At 42.0% G+C, this 21,270-nt stretch overlaps 1 protein-coding gene and 1 non-coding gene across 4 annotated transcripts in view; both read right to left on the bottom strand.

The window, feature by feature from the left end:
- BICC1 (BicC family RNA binding protein 1) overlaps positions 1-17,037 on the bottom strand; it is a 351,357-nt gene extending 334,320 nt beyond the window's left edge. For 2 of the 3 annotated variants that reach the window (XM_061405016.1, XM_061405017.1), the window contains exon 1: positions 16,620-17,037. In XM_061405016.1, coding sequence (XP_061261000.1) covers positions 16,620-16,809 — 190 coding nt within the window. In that variant the 5' untranslated portion in view covers positions 16,810-17,037. The remainder of the gene's footprint in view (positions 1-16,619) is intronic. The other variant, XM_061405015.1, reaches the window with a different exon arrangement.
- On the bottom strand, positions 2,813-2,885 carry TRNAG-UCC (transfer RNA glycine (anticodon UCC)). Its single transcript has one exon. It is a non-coding gene; the product is annotated as a tRNA-Gly (tRNA).
- Positions 17,038-21,270: the final 4,233 nt, after the last annotated feature.

The raw sequence follows: 21,270 nt of genomic DNA, 5'->3' as shown, positions 1-21,270 counted from the left end.
CGGCAACACTATGGACTGTAGCCTGCCAGGCTTTCTGTCTACGGGAGATTCCAGGTAAGAATACTTGAGTGAGTTGCCCGTTTCCTACTCCAGGGGATCTCTCTGACCCAGGGATCAAACCGGCACCTCCTGCACTGACAGGCAGATTCTCTACCAGATCGACCTGGGAATCCTCAATCCTCTTCAAAGAGGGACAGAAGTTGACAGACAAATGATTCTTTCAGAGTCACTTAGATGTATGATTCAGGGATGCAGACTCTGGAATGCACCAGAAACAGCAATTACCCTCAGAGGTAACCAAGTCAATTATGCATCATTGTATTGGCTTTGCCTTCTTCCCCATATGACTCCCTTTATTCCCTCACTTCCTCTCCTTGAGAGCACTTCCCAAATAAACTAGTTACAACAAGCCTTTATCTTGTGGGATAGAGGTAGGCAACCCCAGACTAAGATGCACATTAGGTAAACACAGCCTTATTCTACGGGATGTCCTTTCTTTCCTATTAACAAGTTTAGGTAGATTTTCTTCTCTACTAGATTGCATTCTTTTTAAAGGTAAAAGGCCTCATTCACTGTGCAGTCCCCAACGCATGACCTCATGATTTTAACACATACAGTAATTTCCCACCACGTTTTTCAAATGGCCTTGCTGTTCCTGAATGATTTATTATGAGAGACAATTTTCACAAGCTTGAAAGCTAATCATTTATGCAGAACTTCCTTCATATTCAAATCCATTTTTCTATTCTTTTTTTGTTCAATCCTACTTGCTTAGACTTGGTCAAATAAACTTTCCATAGATAATTCATCCCAGATATCCATTCACTGCTGATAATTTGGGGGGCTGTGCTGCATGGCTTGCGAGATCTTAGTTCCCCAACCAGGGACTGAACCTGGCAGTGAAAACACCAAGTCCTAACCACTGGATTTCCAGGGAACTCCCCATAAATATACTTTTGAAGCAATCTTTCTGTTGAGGTGACAATATGACTGCCAGCAATGTTTTACTAAATTATAGATCCCTATAAGAAAATTAAAACTCTGTATCTTGGATTTCTATTTCTCATATAAAAATTTTTTTAAGAAAAACATTCTCCCTGGACTAAAACATTTTATATGACTGCTCCTCCAATACTGAAGCTAAACATACATTTTCCTGACTTTTTAAAAGTAAATCAGTATAATCAAGCAATTTAAAAAAATAAAAGCCTGTCACAATATGACTTTGAATGGCACTTCATAAGTTCACCATATGATAAAGGAATTAACTCAAAACATAAATAATACAACCTTCAGTGGTATTCTGTACAAGATAAGAAATACTGTGTTAGTTCTCAATAATCAATACACAATTAAATCAATGCTGAAAATACTTAAAATGTGGGCATACAGATGTCTTTTTAACTGAGATTTTCCTCTAATGAACATTAGGGCTTCCCTGGTGGCTCAGATAGTAAAGAATCCACCTGCAATGCAGGAGACTTGGGTTTAATCCCTGGGTCAGGAAGATCCCCTGGAGAAGGGAATGGCTACCCATTCCAGTATCCTGGCCTGGAGAATCACATGGGCAGACGAGCCTGGTGGGCTACAGTCCATGGGGTCACAAATAGTTGGACATGACTGAACGACTAACACTTTCACTTTTTTCTAATGAACATTATTACGTTTCCCAGCTACATTTCTCTAGTGGTTTGTATGACAGATATAAACCCTGGCACATGAAACTTGATAACTGGACACACTGGCAAAGGAGGAAGGAAAATGTGACAAAAAGATGCTACTTGGGGAAGCATAGTCTCCTTTGTTCATCTAACACAGTATGTCAACACCAACAAGTCTCAGCTATGATGTACACTGTCCTTCCTGCTCAATTACTGCAGAAACCCTTACATTAGCTAACATAGAGCCCACAGAATACACAGCACTGTAAACCTGACTGCCAAGATGCCAGAAAGCAGAGCTTGTGGTCAGCTGTCTTGGAAACACTCACTCCTCCAATGATACTGCAACTGTTTTCATTTCACCATCTTCCCCCATTTGCTGTGAATGCTCATGTGTGCGATTCAGATCAAGGCAAATTCCTACCAAAACTACTCATGGATGTAGAGCTGAGTTAGCCTCTAACACCACACGCCATTAGTACTGGGTTTATATCGCATACTGTGCGAAAGACCCAGAATCCTGGGGATGGAAAGGATTTTAGGGGGCAGCTAATCTGAACCCTAAGAGGTTAAGTGACTTGTACAAGGTGACAGTGTCAGGGGAAAGACCAGGTCATAAACTCAAGTTGCTCAAGTCATCCACTGTACTGCGAGATACTGGGAGAAGTAGTTTATCTCGCTCCTACCTAAAATACCTTAGTGAATATCCTCATGTAATGAACAAACTAACATAAAAAACCATCTCTTACTTAGATGGTTTTAAATCATATTTAAACAAGTATCTGGAAATGTATAGAATAAAAAGAAGAATATTATAATAATAATAACAGTAAAAATAATCATCTGTAACCAAATACACTGAAAAATTATATTCACTTTGACAAATTTCAATTTATAAAACTAATGTAGTTCAGACATAGACACAAACCTCGCTTGAATGAAGTTCCGCATATCCTCATTCAAAACGCCACATTCATGTATTATCACTAGGAATATAACATTCGACTGGACTCGAAGGTGCAAAAAGACTACCTTGCATGTGGAGAATTACTCTGCCTTACTTACTTAAGTAAGGCAAAACTATTTTGTGTCTTTTTTTAAGGCTTTATCTATTTATTTTTGGCCACACCACAGGGCATGTGGGATCTTAGTTCCCTGAGCAGGGATTGAACCCACACTCCCTGCAGTGGAAGTGCAGAGTCTTAACCACTGGACCACCAGGGATGTCCCTATTTGGTGTTCCATAAGGTCAAGCACGTGCTTTAGCTTTAAAGCTCCATCCTATGAGGTCAGTGAAGGTCCACCAGCCCAAAACAGGACAGTCTTTAATCCAGATCCATCATGAGTCATTTACTGGGTAAACACACACAAGTTATTTTTCACAGCACGGGGCTAGATGCTACAGAAGAACAGGAGGTGAGTTTGAAACACACAGACTATTAGGTACAGGGCACCAACAACGAGCCAACTTTATACACATTTTCATATAATCTTCACAATAACCCTAGGAGACAAGTGTTATTATACCTGTTTCACAAAGGAAAGGACAGAGAAAACCTAACCAAAGGTAGCAGAAGGTAGTGCTTTGGAACATCTGCACTCTCACCAAGAATCCTAACCCATCTCCATGCCTACCACCACAGCCCTCTGCATTTCAGCAGGGAACCGATGAAGCACTGAAATCTGTTCTGGACTAGAGCTGCTCATCCTAGACTCAGATTTGATACGTCTCCACAGTATATAAGAGCTTTGACTCTACAACAAGGAAAACTAGTGTCTAGATCCACTCAGAATTCCAAAAATTCACAGGAGTTACAGCCTTTTTGTCCGTAAAACAAAGATCCAAACAGCATCTACATCTCATGTGCTGTTGCATGAGAGGCTGAAATGATTGCAGAGGCATAAAGCACCAGAACACTGCACATAGTCAGTGCCCAATTAAAGTTGGCAGCTGCTTTAAAAATTACCATCTTTTAGTAACTATATTCCTCAAAACTGTTTCCTCGGAATATAGTTCCAAAGGAGAAAAAAGCTATGTAATTCACATTCACTATAAGGCGCTCCTGGAATGTGAAGTTAAGTGGGCCTTAGAAAGCATCACTACGAACAAAGCTAGTGGAGGTGATGGAATTCCAGTTGAGCTATTCCAAATCCTGAAAGATGATGCTGTGAGAGTGCTGCACTCAATATGCCAGCAAATATGGAAAACTCAGCAGTGGCCACAGGACTAGAAAAGGTCAGTTTTCATTACAGTCCCAAAGAAAGGCAATGCCAAAGAATGCTCAAACTACCGCACAATTGCACTCATCTCACACGCTAGTGAAGTAATGCTCAAAATTCTCCAAGCCAGGCTTCAGCAATATGTGAACCGTGAACTTCCTGATGCTCAAGCTGGTTTTAGAAAAGGCAGAGGAACCAGAGATCAAATTGCCAACATCCGCTGGATCATGGAAAAAGCAAGAGAGTTCCAGAAAAACATCTATTTCTGCTTTATTGACTATGCCAAAGCCTTGGACTGTGTGGATCACAATAAACTGTGGAAAATTCTGAAAGAGACAGGAATACCAGACCACCTGACCTGCCTCTTGAGAAATTTGTATGCAGGTCAGGAAGCAACAGTTAGAACTGGACATGGAACAAAAGACTGGTTCCAAATAGGAAAAGGAGTTCATCAAGGCTGTATATTGTCACCATGTTTATTTAACTTATATGCAGAGTACATCATGAGAAACGCTGGACTGGAAGAAACACAAGCTGTAATCAAGATTGCCGGGAAAAATATCAATAACCTCACATATGCAGATGACACCACCCTTATGGCAGAAAGTGAAGAGGAACTAAAAACCCTCTTGATGAAGGTGAAAGTGGAGAGTGAAAAAGTTGGCTTAAAGCTCAACATTCAGAAAACTAAGATCATGGCATCCGGTCCCATCACTTCATGGGAAATAGATCGGCAAACAGTGGAAACAGTGTCAGACTTTATTTTTCTGGGCTCCAAAATCACTGCAGATGGTGACTGCAGCCATGAAATTAAAAGACACTTACTCCTTGGAAGGAAAGTTATGACCAACCTAGATAGCATATTCAAAAGCAGAGACATTACTTTGCCAACAAAGGTTCGTCTAGTCAAGGCTACGGTTTTTCCTGTGGTCATGTATGGATGTGAGAGTTGGACTGTGAAGAAGGCTGAGCACCGAAGAATTGATGCTTTTGAACTGTGGTGTTGGAGAAGACTCTTGAGAGTCCCTTGGACTGCAAGGAGATCCAACCAGTCCATTCTGAAGGGGATCAGCCCTGGGATTTCTTTGGAAGGAATGATGCTAAAGCTGAAACTCCAGTACTTCGGCCACCTCATGTGAAGAGTTGACTCATTGGAAAAGACTCTGATGCTGGGAGGGATTGGGGGCAGGAGGAGAAGGGGACGACAGAGGATGAGATGGCTGGATGGCATCACTGACTTGATGGACCTGAGTCTGAGTGAACTCCGGGAGTTGGCGATAGACAGGGAGGCCTGGCATGCTGCGATTCATGGGGTCGCAAAGAGTCGGACACGACTGAGCGACTGATCTGATCTGATCTGATAAGGCTCTCTATAACTGCAAAAAAAGTTTTTTGATCAGATGTACCATTATCCAACCATAAAATTTTAATTCTGAAAACTGCTTAGAAATACAAAAACATTTAATACAGTAGATTAATGATGAATACAAAAATCAATGCTCCAACTACATAGACTGCACACAAATAGTCAAGGATGTATCTCAAGGACTACACTTCTCTTTTTTTCTTTTTTTGGCTGAGCTAAGCAGCTTGTGAGATCTTAGTTCCCTGACAAGGGATCAAACCCACATCCTTAGCAGTGAAAGTGTGGAGTCCTAACCACTGGACAGCCAGGATTACATCCCAAGGATTACATTCCCAAGGATTACATTCCAAGGCAGAAAAATGAGAACAGCTATAGGATAGTGAAATGACAAATTATTACTTTTCTTTTTAAAAGTTTCCCTTATATTGCTTTTTAAATTTCTGTAATAAAAAATAAATGTGTGTTCTTAAGTTAATTCATAATATACTAAATAGGTATCTATGACATCTGACTTAATAGGAGTCTGTAAGAAAATCAAATCATTCTGAGCCTGCTATGCAATAATAAAAACAGTACATCCGCTCCACAGAAATATATAGGTTTGTGCTCTTCCCCCAAGTTCCTGACAGCAAGCCACTGGAAACATGTGCCAGTTAAAAATTATGCTCCTAGACTAAAATGATTCAAGGCAGTTTAATGGTTTAAAGCTTCAAGGTGGAGAATGCTTACTGCTAGGTGGCTCCAGTGGTAAAGAACCTACCTGCCAAGGCAGGGAACACAAGAGATGCCGGTTCAACCCCTGGGTTGGGAAGATCCCCTGGAGGAGGGCACGGCAACCAATTCCAGTATTCTTGCCTGGAGAACCCCATGCACAGAGGAGCCTGGCAGGCTACAGTCCATGGGGTCACAAAGCGTCAGACAAGACTGAAGCAACACTCGGTTCAAGGGTGCTGTGTTGTACTCAAGGGTAAAGAGAATCAAAGAAAGAAAAGAATTCAACTCTTCTTTGGTTTTGATTTATATGATTCCCAGACATGCTAATGGTGTATGATAAACATCATTCAAAGTTTTCGATGAAGGAAACAAACAGAACTCTAACTCTAGATTGGTCATTCAGTTATTTCCTAATCTCTCACCACCACTAACTCAAGCCAGGTGGTGGGATCACAGGTACCAGGAGCAGACAGCCTACAAATCTTTTGTCTCTTCTGCCCAACCCGTGAATCTTGCCAGAAAATATTTTTGCAAATTTATCAAAAGCCTTAAAAATGTCTATTCCCTTTGAGCTAAAATTTTCACTAGAAAGAATTTTTCCTACGAGAACAATTAAGGATGAAAAAAATGTTTTTCAGGCAAAAAGGGTTTGGGGCAGCATGTTAACACCCATTACCTGATAACTCTTGAGTATCACACTACATATGACACTGGTACATGCTTGATATACTACTGTATACTGTATATAGTATATACTATATACTGTATATAGTATTTTTCTTATAACCTAGAAACTACATTTATTCCATTTTAGCGATGGGAAGACTGAGGCTCAGAGAAGTTATTAACTTGCCCCAGGCCACACAACCAATGGGCTTCCCTGGTGTCTCAGTGGTAAAGGATCTGCCTGCCAATGCATGAGACACGGGTTCAATCCCTGGGTTGGGAAGATCCCCTGGAGGAGGGCATGGCAACCCACCCACTCCAGTGTTCTTGTCTGGGAAATTCCATGGACAGAGGAGCCTGGTGGGCTACAGCCTGTGGAGTAGCAAAAGAGTCAGTGGCAACTTAGAGATTAAACACCACAACCACAACCATTAAATGATAGAGCCAGGACCTGAATCTGGGACAATTTGAATAGAAACATTAGGTTCCTCTCAATGAATGACCACCTAAAAATGTTATAAAATGCCATAAAGAGGAAGTGTTAGTTGCTCTGTTGTGTCCAATTCTTTGTGACCCCATGGACTGTAGCCCACCAGGCTCCTCTGTCCATGGGATTCTCCAGGCAAGAGTACTGGAGAGGGTTGCCATTCCCTTCTCCAGGGGATCTTCCTGACCCAGGAATCAAACTCAGGTCTCCTGCGTTGCAGGCAGATTCTTTACTGTCTGAGCAAAAAAAGAAAAAATGTCATAATGTTTAAGCAAATCATATGTCAAGGTTAATATTACAGAGCTATTTAAAATCCTGTTCTTCAAGAATCTTTAATGAGATGGAAAATACCCATGATACCAAAGCATTTGTCGCTCAGTCGTGTCCGACTCTTTGAGACTCCATCGACTACAACCTGTCAGGCCCCTCTGTCCATGGGATTCTCTAGGTAAGAATATTGGAGTGGGTTTCCATTTCCTTCAAAGAAGGGAGGTATGATCCCAGTTTAGAATTTTAGGGACACAAGTCACACAGGGATAAGAACCATATCTATCTTAGTTTTGTCTGCCCCCCCCACCACCCACCAAAGCCCAATACTGTAACTGACATGTAGCAGGAACTCAACATCTGTTGCTAAAATAAATTACCTGTGAGCATAGTTTTTAGAGACCAGGAAAAAATACCCAAAATGTTATCAGTGGTTACTGCTGGATTCTAGATTTAGGGATGCCTTTTGGTTTTTCTTTCTTACATCTGTTTGTATTTTCAAGTATTCTATAAATTTGTATTACTTTCAAAATCTGAAAAAAAAAAAACACAATGGCTAATTTTCAAGTCTTATATTTAAGCATCTTCCTATACAAGAGATGTAGTTAAGCTCCAGATCAACTCAATATGCAGACTAATACATGATTTATCTTATTCCCAGTTACAGAAAAACTACTTCAGAGCTAGAAAGTGATCATTATCTTTTTATATGCCAGTATCATAAATGGGAACAGGATTTAATATGTGTTACAAATATAAATGGTTTCATCAGCTATAGTTATTAGTAGCTTATTAGGTAGTAAATGGATTTATAAAAGTAAAACATCCACAAAATGTGTCTATTAATGGTTTGTGCACTTTGGATATTAAATGCTGGTGCCACAAGGATTAAAAACCAAATGTGGTGGCTTTTGCAGCAGAATGAGGGTTTCTTGCCAAGGTCAGCCCCACACACTGCAAATCTACTACAGAGTAGTATTGAAACAGTACCTCATCTCGGGCGGTTTATTAAGCTTTTTACCTAAAGGAATATTTAGAGTCACTATTACCCCATGCATTTTTTTAAAATACTTATTTATTTGGCTGCACCTGGTCTTAGTTGCAGCATGCAGGATCTTTAGTTGTCACATGTGGGATCCAGCTCTCCAACCAGCATCGAACCTAGACCCCCTGCATTGAGAGCTTGGAGTCTTAGACCACCAGGGAAGCCCCCTCCCACCAACCATGCATTTTTAAAGGACTAGGTTTTTAAATAAACAGTATAAACTAAGGATGAGCCAACTGGTATTTTTATTAGCTCATCATTCTGGACAATTTCAAACAGCAAAACATGGCACAAATCTGATGATAATTCTATTATCAAACTGCCTCCAAAATGACTTCATTTTCTAAACAAATGCTGGCTTCATTGGCCAGATGCTATTGCAGTGACCACTCTAAGAAAACCCTAAAGGGAAAAAGTATGAACTACACTGAACCAGTCTATTTTAAAAGCAACTTGAGATGTGTGGTGGGCCGGAAGGAAGAGGGAGAAGAGAAAGAGTATCTCAGAGTAATAAAAGGTAAAACAGGGAGGGATGGACTGGGAGTTTGGGATTAGTACCTGCACACTATCCACATACAGACAGGATAACAACAAGGCCCTACTGTACAGCAGAGGGGACTATATTCAATATCCTGGGATAAACCGTAATGGAGAAGAATATAAAAAAGAATGTATGTGTACAACCGAGTCATTTTGCTGCACAGCAAAAATCAACACAACACTGTAAATCAACTATACTTCAATTTAAAAACACATTAAAAGTAATAAGATATTATTAATAATAAGATATATTAAAAATAACAAGATGTTTCTTAAAAGGTAAAATGGATGTATTATGCTGTATAATTTTCAATGGAAAAAAAACACTTGACAGGCAGAAAAAAGTGAAGGAGAAAAAGACAGTTACAGTACTTATGGGCCCTAAGTCCTTTTTTTAATAGGCGTAAAAACACAAGAACCGCTGTCCATGATCAAAGGTGTTTTCTCTTAGGAAATGAGGTTTCCTGAACTAAGCCAAGAAGAAATTTCACCAACATAAACACTACCAAATAATCTAGATTTCCAGGAGTTATCAATGCAGGTCAAAGTCTCTGACCCGGGTAAGCTTTCACATCAGGCACAGCCTGGTGTTTCTGTCACAATGACCTCAGCTCTGCCCCTTGTGGGGAAACTACGGGTTGGACCACTGGATCCATTCGGATTCCCTTCGTCCTTGCCTCCTTCTACGAGAAGCTGGAAATGAATCTCTTTCTTTCCCAGAATCCTTGTAGCAAAGAGTGGCCAAAGAAATACAGATGGAAGTTCCAGGACAGAGAATTCTTTGTCACATAAAAAAGCAAAATCTTGAATAAAAAACCATTTTTGTTCTCTGCCCTTTTCCCTGCAGAGACCACAGACTCATCTCAAGGTAGAGTCCTGGCCAGACTGCACCAATGAGGCCACAGCCATCGGCTGGGACGGCCAAGGTCGGGGGGAGAGCTGTTTGGCTCCCTGAAGCCCCTGAGTAGCTCTTGGGGCCTCTCAGCCCCAGATTTTTTTGTTTCATCGGGAAAATAACCCCCTGGCTTGTTTAAGCCACTCTGTGTTGGGTTTTCTGTTAGTCGCAGCCAGATACATTCCTGCCTGTTAAAATCATCGATAGGACAAACTCTTTGTATGTTTTAACTTATCAATGATCAACTTAGCCAAAGTCCCAGAAGTCTTCACAGAGGTAAGACTGACGGAGAGCACTGACTCCCTGCCTCTGTCACAGCATCCTCCCAGGACCCTGCAAAGGATGAAATTAGGACCCCAACCCAGGTCAGCCCCAGAGCAGTTCCCGAGCTCTTTAGTGCTGGGCTCTACATCCCCTGATGTATTTTCCTTTAGCTTATAAACCAGTCTGAACCTTCAGTTCTGCTCTCCAACTCTACTATACTCGTCCTAATAAACTACTCTGATTGGAAGAAGACTTTCACTGTGGGCAGGGGCAATTCATATGCAGTTGTTTTTGTTTGTTTGTTTGTTTTTTAAAAAGAGAGAAAGACTTCCTTGGTGGTCCACTGGTTAAGACTTTGCTTTCCAATGCAGGGGGCCCATGTTCCATCCCTGGCCAGGGAGCTAGGATCCCACCTGCCTCCAGGCCAAAACACCAAAATATAAAAAAAAAAAAAACACAGAAACAACACTGTAACAAATTCAATAAAAACTTTTAAAAATGGTCCACATCAAAAAAAAAAAAAATCTTAAAAAAAAAAAAAAACTTGGCAAGCATTTGCTTTCTAGTGTTTTGAAATCCCTCTCCATCTAGTGTTTTGAAATCCCTCTCCATCACGTGGCACAGGGCTGTCGTGACCAAACACTGTGTGCCCGGCCCTGGGCTCAGCATTTCACCCGCATCACCTCCTTCTGTGCTCACAACATCCCCAGAAGACAGGACTACCTCGGCCCCCATAGATGAGCAAATAGAACATGTCATCCCAGGTCCCCAGCATTTTCTTCAAAGGTGTCAATGAATGACAAGTTCAGAGCAACATCAAACCACAAGGGAGAGTAACTGCTTCTGAGGCTCGTCTTTAGTAAAAACCATAGAAAAGACTGGCTTCAGACCATTTAAGGAATGAAAAATTCTCAAGGCAAGAACCATCACAGCTAAAGACAGTGCAAAGACCTCTCATCCAGCACAAAAGCTAAAACTCCGCACTCGTGTCCAATACAGCTTTACTCATTATGAACTCAACCACCTTCACGAGGGGCTAACATGCCGGGTACACTGTGAGCTACCAGGAAGGCCAATAATAATATTTAGGTAGCTGTGAATGCTCATTTATCATTTTAATAAATGAACCATTTATTTAATTCATTTAATTCATTTTCCAGTATACTAGACTTTCATTTTCAATAGAAAAATGTGCACTTTATGAACTATAGTTTATAATGAATGTGGTTATTAGTGATTTATCCAGCACTTCCTATGTGGCCAGCGCTGTGATGTTTTACATACATCTTTTATTCTCTGAGTAGTCACAACCAGCACAGGATGTAGGTATGCTCCTACATCAGAATCCTACATCACCCTCTTTCAGAAATGGGCTGCAGGTAATGAATTTTCTCAAGCTCCCTACTTAAAAGTAAGACCGAGACTCAAATCCAGATCTGGCCAAGAGTCCTTTGCTTTCGACCATTAAGCTTCATAAAGTTATTGCATCTGTTCTTAATGTTTACTAGCTTTTATCAAGCCCTAACTAGAAAACTCTATCCAGCTTAGCTCGTTTTCATTTTCAGCACTCCTCCATTTTCATATATTTTGGCTTCATCTCTCTCACAAAAGCATCTAAAAAATTATCTATTTACCAAATCATAAGACAATCTTCACTAAAGTTTGCCAGATTAAAAAGATATGTAATTATGTAACTGCTGCTCTTACTTTTAATCAACAGTGCGATCAGCTGTTTTAGTAACTAGTTCTGTTCCTCAAGCAAACGGCAGTCAATGAATCCTGTTGTGCCCATCACTGTCAACCTGTAAAAACATGTTTTGCTTCATTTTTTTTTTTTTTTTTTTGGCTGTACCACATGGCATGTAGGGTTGATCTTAGCTCCCCAACTAGGGATCAAAACCACGCCCCCTGCATTGATTGGAAGCATGCAAAGTCTTAACTACTGGACCACCAGGGAAGTCCCCAAAATATGGCTTTTAAAGTCTTTAACAGCAATATCCTAAAAGCCCACCAGACATCAACCTCAATTTATAAAAACAGGTCACTGCTTCATTCACTGCCAATACTTCTTTCTATGATAACATATGAGGGATTCCGAACTTTGAAAATGCCTATGAGTCTAAACTTTATGTAGGAGCTTTCAACTGTATGGCATGTGTATACATTTTTCAATGTAAAAATAAAAGTATAATTGTAAGATATAAAACAATCCCAAAAGAAAAAAAAGGAAAAGTCTAAAATTAACAAATTCCATGTCTGTCTCTCAGGACGTTGGCCAGCACCAGGGCTATATTTCTGACTCTTCTTACCCACTGATTTCCTACATTCTCCCAGACTTTCCTCTAGACCACTCTCCTTCCTCTTTGTAAACCATAACTCACATTTAATTGACTTAATCAATACTACTACCCCACATGAAGTATAAAGTCTAAATTCTGAATATCAGTATTAAGTAAATCAAGAACAATTTTTCTTCATTATTATAATATTGCCCATGTATCTATGCCAAGGTCGACCATCCTCATCAAAACCTTAAACTTGAAAATGAATTTCCATTTATAAAACTGCTGACTAATAAAATCGGTAATCTTCATTTAGATTCAAGCAAAAATGTCAGATACTCTGCATGGCTGTTCCAAAGTAATTATCAGCCAAGAAACAAAAGCAAAAAATTAAAAACTAGTGATTTTTTTTCCTACATTTTTTTAGCCCTAGTAGATTTCATGTGTTATCAATTCTTTGAGGAGTCAATGATCATCCAAGAATGGCATTCATTTCTTTAACCACTACCCTATTGCCCACATTTTAAACTCACTGAATTTTTGGTCCATTGCGTAGAAGAATTTCTCTACTAATAAAAATACAACCCATTAAACATTAACTTACCCCCAGGACAGTCTCTCAGGAAACAAATTCCAAGCATTATAATCACCAATTTGCACTATGCAGACTTAAAGGCAGAGAATCTTATTTATCCTGATTTAAACTGGGAACCTATACACAGTTTAAGGCAACTACGTGAAGAAAAATGGCAAATCCAATGCACAATAATCAGAAACCCAACCAGGAAAATAAACACTTTTCTTCATTGGCACTTTTCAAACAAAAAGCTTCTCACCCCAGGACATCTAACAATATTAAAGTATTTGTTGACTTTCCAAACTCCTACCTCATTCTTTATTTTACTTCTGCAATTATAAAAATGCAAAATTGTTTCCCTAGATATTCAAATATAGACTGTCAGAAATTGTGCTAGGCATTAGAAATAGATTTAATCCATGCAATAGTATTTATTACTAATAATAATGAAATAATAAAAAGCAACTGATTATATATATATATATATATATATATATATATATATATATATATATATATATTAGGGCTTCCCTAGTAGCTCAGACAGTAAAACGTCTGCCTGCAATGCAGGAGACTTGGGTTCAATCCCCAGGTCGGGAAGATCCCCTAGAGAAGGAAATGGCAACCAACTCCAATACTCTTGCATAGAAAATTCCATGGATGGAGGAGCCTGGTAGGCTACAGTCCATGGGATCCCAAAGAGTTGGACACAACTGAGTAACTTCACTGGCACTGATATATATTAAGCTATTACTGTTTACAAAATGGTATGGGAAGTTTTGGTTCATTAGGCATTATCTCTTTTAATTCTCACAAAACTCTGAGAGAAAGGTATAATACTAGAATCAGTCCCATTTTACAGATGGGCAAACTGTGACAGAGAGGTGTTCACAAACTGTCCCAAGATTCCAGAGGGATTTGAACCTAACTCTGAGTGATTCCAATTGCCCACACTTGCTTTAACCACCTAGTATCAAGCAGTGAGACATATGAATATGTTTGGTTCAGAAAACCAGTCTTACTCCTTATTCCATGGTGGTTCTCTAGAGCCTGTTATACAGGATGAAGTAAATCAGAAAGAGAAAAACAAACATCATATATTAACGCATGGAATCTAGAAAAATGGTACTGATGAGCCTATACGCAGGGCAGGAACAGAGATGCAGAAATAGACAACAGACTTGTGGACACAGTGGAGGAAGGAGCAGGCGAGACAAATACAGAGAGGAGCCCTGAAACATCTACCTTACCATGTGTAAAAACTGGTAGCTAGTGGGAAGTGGCTGTCTAACACAGGGAGCTCAGCCCTGCGCTCTGTGACAACCTAGAGGGGTGGGATAGGGTGCAGGGTGGGAAGGAGGTTCAAACAGAGAGGGGACCCATGTATACTTATGGCTGATTCACACTGTTGTGTGGCAGAAACCAACACCACATTGTAAAGCAATTATCCTCCAATTAAAAATTTTCCAAAAAAATAAATAAATAAAACCTGGTGGCTCTAACAAAACTTGACTCTGGGAAGCATGCACGACAAAATGCCTTGGTACACAATGCACTGAGTTCTATCGTCAAATGTGTTCAAATTTACTTTCCTAGAAGGTGCAACTCACTTACCAGTGACTGAAAAGTTAAAGCACTAGGTTAAATTATTAAAGACATCTTTGGAGTTGAAGTGTGAATATTTCATTAATGTGTAGGTTGCTGAAGAAATGCGAACTCTTAAGACGCCTAAGAAACTTTATCACAACAAAGCAATTTTAAACTGTCTCATGTCAGAATATCATATCTACAAAGGGAAGAGCCTTCAAATTTTTAAACATGCCTCACCCATATTTCATTCTATTCTAAATGGAAATTAATTCAAAAAAGAAATCCACTTCTAAAGCTCAGATTATGCAAGACAGCTTCCTAGATGCTTACATCACTTGCCTGTGCGCACAGGCAAGACAGGTAAAGAAGACGCAGTATTATTAGAAGAGCCATCTGTCTTCACAACCCTCCAGATGTACAAAACAAACAAGAAACTTGCTGAAAGGAGAGGTGTGTGTGTTAACAGTTCAACCTAAACAATCTTATACCAATATTTTTTCTGAATAAATTTAATATTTTGTTTTAAAATAGGAACTAGGCAAAAAGAACCAGAACAAATAAAACAACGAACACAAGTTATTGAAATGCAACTGGGGTTTTAAGTTCCAAATCTACTTTGCAATATTCCTACGGGAAGAGTTTATCTCAGAAGTAACTCTCCTAGGACTTTACCTAATTTAAAAGAGGAATAAAAGAGGGGGAAAGACAGAGACAGGACAAGCACAGGGGATGTTTATCAATAAAAATAAGCAACAAGAGAGACAAGTTCGCAGCTCATCCAAAAAACGCCTGCCAAAGACTCCTGCTATTTGTTTCCACCAAGTTATTGTTTTGGAAAACATCTTGTTCTGTCTTAAAAAAATAACCTGTTTAATTGTTCTAAAAAACCACTGCGTTTCAATGGAGGGCTAAAGAGCTCCCACATTTCGATGCACTAACTGATAAAGTCGAAATAAGTTATGCGCCAAGCCAAAAGAGAGCTAGAAAGCTCCTATCCTCCCTGACGTAAGGACACCAGCTACTGAATGAATCCACCACTGCATCCTCAGTGGAAGTAACGCCTGGTCCCTCTACGGTATTTGAAGAACAATCATTCAAACTACCTTATTTCTCTAGATGATGTAAATGTGCCACACTGGCGATTACAAGTAAGCTAGTAATTGACATTTTTAGAGAAGATCAAAATGACCTTGGACATTTTAGTGTTCACTCTAAGAATCCCAATCCTCCCATTAAGAATCAGAATTCGATCCCAGTCCTACATGGTTAAAGCTGTTACGACTGGGAAAGTCCCAGAGAAACGAAGGAGTTTAAAAAAAAAAAAAAAAATCCCAAGTTGTGAAAGGCAAAGTCTGACATCCATAATACGGCAAGATTTTTATGAACCAAGTGTAACTCAAGATGTGTTTTATAAGCGTGCCAGGCGATGAACATACACTGTCCTCCAACCCAGCAGACTGCCCTGACACCATCCCCACGCTTTGGCCGCTCACCCCCATCCTGGCCCCTCTCACTCCCGGGTGGAGGGTGGGGGGCGGGAACTCCTGTCTTAAGCCTTGACATCTGCGGAGCGTTTCCCAATAACGAGACAAGGCCCCTCAGCTGGAGGAAGTGGATACTGACAAGAGAAGGGAGAGAAACATGAGACAGAGCTAGAATTCAAGAGTGCCAACGAATAAGGAGAGAGTCACGCATACTCTGTGCCGTCCGACTGGGTCCGGATGGCACAGCCCAGGTGTCCAGACTAAAGTTGGCATCTCCAAAGTCCAAGAATGCAACTTGGGCGCGCGGGTACAAACACGGCCTTCGGCTTTTCTGAAGCCGGTTCAGTTAGCACAGGGTTCCCGGTGCCTGGAGACCTGGAAGGCGTGGAAGGGTGGGGACTCCCGCGAGGTCTCCACTCCCTGGGTGTCCTTCGGCTCCGCGGGGGAAGGGACGAGGAACTAAGTCGACTTTGGGCCGGGCGCTGGGACGCGGGACGAGGATGTTCGGGAAGCTGTCGGGGGCTCGGCCGGGGAGTTCGAGAACGCAGGGGGGATGCCTACCTTGTAACATGGCCTCAAGTTTCTTCCTGTCCACGCGGAAGCGCTCCTCGCTCCACTCGGGGCTGTGCAGGGGCGCCCCGGCGACCAGGTCGTCCTCCGAGCCGGGCATGGGAGAGTCCGTGCTGCGCTCGCTGTTGGAGCCCGGGTCCGACTGCGCCGCCAGGTAGCCGGGCTCGCCCTGGGCGGCCATGGTGGGCGCGCGGCGCTCGGGCTCCGGCTGCCGCCGCTGTTCTGCCTGAGCCGCCGCCGCCGCCGCCTCCGCTGGCCCGCCGGGCTCCGCTGGCTCCCCGCGCCGCGGCGCTAGCTCGTGCCCCCGCGGCCGCCGACGCCGCCGCCAACGCCGCCGCCACGGAACCCCGTGCGCATCCCAGCCCCCGGCGCCGCCTACGCCGCCCGCCGCCCCGGGTCCGGGCCCCGGTCCCCGGCTAGTGGCTGCACCGCCCCCTGCCAGCAACGCCCGCGCGGAATGAGCGCGCCGCGCCGCCCGCGCCTCCATCCGCAGGGCCCCGGCGCCCCCTCCCCGCCCGCCGCCCCTGCAGCCGCGCGCTCATTGGCCGGGCCGGCCCACGGGGAGCCGCGGCGGGCGGGCGGGCAGCCCCTGGCTCGCGCACACACTCGCGCGCACACACTCACCACGTACGCACTACCACTTTACTGCGGTTACACGTCTGAATTTTGTCCCACACACATACTTTCACAGTTCTTCCATCACGGACACTCGCCGAGTTCAAGCACAGCACCCTCCTGAACTCACTCGAAGTACAGACACAGTTCCCCCTCTCTTGACCTACAAACACTACTCTCTCAAAGTCACAGCCCCAGTCGGTCCCACAAGTTTGCAACAGGAGGAAGGAGAAAAAGAGGAGGATTGCGGAAGGAACAACGTCCATCTGTCGCAGACATCACCGTGGTCCTTGCTTTCATGCAGCTCACTCCACTCCGTGCTCAAAGCGGATATCTCCTCTCATCGCAGCCAGTTGCCGGCTAGTTGCACAAGAAATGGACAAGAGGCTTACTCTTTTTATTGTAAGGAATGGGATTTTTTTCCTTTTCCCTTGATTGAGGTGAGAGGGGGAATCATTTTCTGTGTGATTCTCAGGGAACAGATTCAACTAATTTAAAAAAAAAAAAAAAGGAGGGCTCTAGAGAAAAGAGGCTCTGAGATTGCAGAGGAGGTTAGCTGGATTCAGCTGGCGTCTGAGCAGGGCTGTCTTGTCAGAGACTGAGGGCTCTACTCTGTTCCCAAGGTCAGTCTCTCACAGGTAATGGGTAGCAACGAACCTCTGATCCTACCTGCCTAGGCCAGCTCACCCACTGCTACTCAAACTTGGACTTGAAGCACCAAGGAAAAAGAAACTTGCTTGCACCAGGAAATACCACTGGAACTCTGTTTTCCCAGCTCACATGGATTCATACTCTCTTTTGTAACCAAAATTACAAAGTTGAGGGGGGGGTGTTTTGTTTGTTTGTTTGACTTTTTGGGGAGGGGGTGCTGGAGATGAGAAGGCATTTTGTCACCGGCCACAGAAGGAGACTTACTAGCCTACACAAGGGTCATGCCGTGTCATTGGCATGAGCCTGTGGATGATCAGGCTCATGTTTAAGCCTGATCTATGTTTAAACCTCTACTATGTTTAAGATTAATCGAAATTCTTAGTGATTCAGTTGCCTAGTTAAGCATTGGCTCTGTGCTGAGTAATGTGATGTGATTTGACAGATGAGGAAACTGGAATTGTAAGAAGTCACATGACACGATTAAGGTCACACAGCAGCAGATTATGGAGCTAAGAATTAAACCCAGGCCTGTGAATCTGGCACATAATCTCCACAAAAGCCCTGCCTTGTTGAACAGAGAACCCTCCTGCTCAGAGTCACCTCCTAAGGAACCAAGAGCAGATCTGTAGCTAAACTGTTTGATTCACCATCTTGTTTTCCTTCTCAGAACTTACTATACAAAGCACTAATTTAAGCAGCAAAAGAGTTTATCAAGGAGGCTTCCACCAGGGATGTTTAATGTCTGTTTGTGTCAACAGATATTTGGGGGAACTTCCCTGGTAGTCCAAAGCTGAGACTCCTCACTCCTAATGCAGTGGCCCAGGTTCTATCCCTGGTCAAGGAACTAAATCCCACTAAGATGAGGCCCAGCCAAACATTTTGGAGGGAAACCTACTAAGTAATGGAAACTGTGTTAGGCACAAAGAATAGTGACCAAAAACAAAGAATATCCCTAGGCTCCTGGAGCTGACATTCTAGTGAGAAAGATAGAATGTTAACCAAAAGTAAATGTATAAATCACTCAGAAAAATACAAAATCCCACCTATATTAAACATGACAAATAAGAGACTCAACATAAGAGAAAAGCTGTAATGAGGTAATTGGATTCAGTCAGAGAGGTCAGTGGATGATTCTCTGAGAGAGTGACTCTGGAACTGAGAATAGAAGTTTGAGAAGAAATTAACTGAGCAAGAAAGAAGAGGAAAGAGCCTCCTCTGTAAACTATCATTTGATCATAATAACACTATCATGATCAAGTATATCACAATTATCCTTTATTTTCCAGTTGAGGAAACTAAGGTACAGGAGATTAAGTAACTTACCCAGATCAGATCAGATCAGTCGCTCAGTCGTGTCCGACTCTTTGCGACCCCATGAATCGCAGCACACCAGGCCTCCCTGTCCATCACCAACTCCCGGAGTTCACTCAGACTCATGTCCATCGAGTCAGTGATGCCATCCAGCCATCTCATCCTCTGTCGTCCCCTTCTCCTCCTGCCCCCAATCCCTCCCAGCATCAGAATCTTTTCCAATGAGTCAGCTCTTCGCATGAGGTGGCCGAAGTACTGGAGTTTCAGCTTTAGCATCATTCCTTCCAAAGAAATCCCAGGGCTGATCTCCTTCACAAATAATATGTAGAATCAGGATTTGAACCTTGGCAATCTCCCTTGAAAATTAGTTTTGAAGAGTGATATGCTTAGCCACTAAGCTACATTGTATCTTAATAGAATTAGTGTAAGCAAAGATATGTGGTTAGAGGAGGCAGCATGGGGAGCTAAAGGAAAACCTGAGCTGAGAATGAGCACAGCTGAGAATAGGAAATTAGATGGTGCTTGCCAAGGCAGGAGAGGTATGTAAGGAACAGAGCTTGTCAGGCCTACAGGCCAAGTTGAGGAGTTCTTCCTTTTTATCCCTAGAGCAGAAGGAAGCCATGTAGAGGCTTTGAGCAAAGGATGATGTACTTAGATTAACACTTTAAAAAGATGGCAGTGGCCACAGTATGGAAAACAGATTGAGGGACTGGATAGAACTAGTTAGGTCAATTAAGGGACTATCCAGGAAATTTAGATAAGAGATGCTGGTAGCTTCCCTAGAGAGGTGAAGATGGAGATACATAAGAGGATTTGAGAAATACTTTGGTGGTAAATATCAACTAGATGGATGATGGATTGGATATGGGGTGGTAGAAAGGAAAATGTCAAGAATGACTCTAGGGTTCTGGCTAACATAAGTGAGGAGAGTTAAGTGCCCTTAACTGAAATAGGAAACACTGGCAGAGGACTGACTACCTCAGAGGAAAGTTGAACAGGACATATGAGTTGAAACCTCCAAGAAGATATGTGAAGTAAACACTTGGATGTATGGGTCTGGAGTTCAGAAAAGAGGTCTTGGCTAGAGACTAAAATGTATTATTTGTTTATAGGTGGTAATTCTAGTCATGTGCATGGGTACGATTAAGGAATGAGAGGAGAATTTAAAAGAACCAAGCAAAGAGCCGTTCAGAAATTCTAACAGTTACTGATCACATAGATGACAGTATAATGGGAAAGGTGATATAAAAAGTAATGAGAAGGAAAAACAAAGTTTTAGCATGTAAGCACAGGAAAAAGACTATTTCAGAAAGTAAAGTGTGATCATCTTTGTATAATGAGGTCAAACATTTCGGTGGAGGTCACTGGATCTTTAGCAAGAAAACCAGAATGGAATGGTAGAGGAATGAATACAGCTAACGAAATGAGTAAAGACAACAATTTGGGAGATGTTTGGCTGCGAAGGGGAGGAAATAACAGTAGCTGAAGGATAATGTGGGAAGAAGACGTTTCTTCTTTATTGCCTTGGTTGGCATTTAGGCTGGGTGATGATTTAATGAGTGAGGTCTGAGTACTGGAAAAACCACTATATATGATCCAGTTGACAGAAATGAAATATAAAGGAAAAAAAGGAGGGATCATTATTATAGCACTTTGAAAACAAGAGCAGAATAGACTCCAAGATATAAGTAGAGGAGAAACAGTTCATCAGAAGATGAACAGAAGGGTATGAAAATAGGTCTGTTTGTAGATTTCATTTCTAGAACACAAAGGCATCCCTTCTGATGGCTTTTATTTTCCCCCCAAAAAAGTAAAAGTCAAAGTGATCTGTTGAAAGTGTGAGAGGAGAGCTTCCAGAAGTTCGAGAAAAGTAGAGAGGGGTGTGCATGCACGTGTTTGTGTCCAGAGGTTTTAAAATAGCTTCTGCATCTGTAAAACAAAGAACTGGAATGCTGCTGCTTAAAATCAACTATACTTCAATAAAATTCTTTTAAAAGAGTGAATTCGTACTGTTGAGAGTTCAGTTGATGTTGGTAGTCATAAATTTATAATGGGATCAGCCTGC

Source organism: Bos javanicus, chromosome 28, assembly GCF_032452875.1.
Source record: "Bos javanicus breed banteng chromosome 28, ARS-OSU_banteng_1.0, whole genome shotgun sequence".
Classification (NCBI taxonomy): domain Eukaryota; kingdom Metazoa; phylum Chordata; class Mammalia; order Artiodactyla; family Bovidae; genus Bos; species Bos javanicus.
This window is presented reverse-complemented; position numbering and strand designations above follow the sequence as displayed.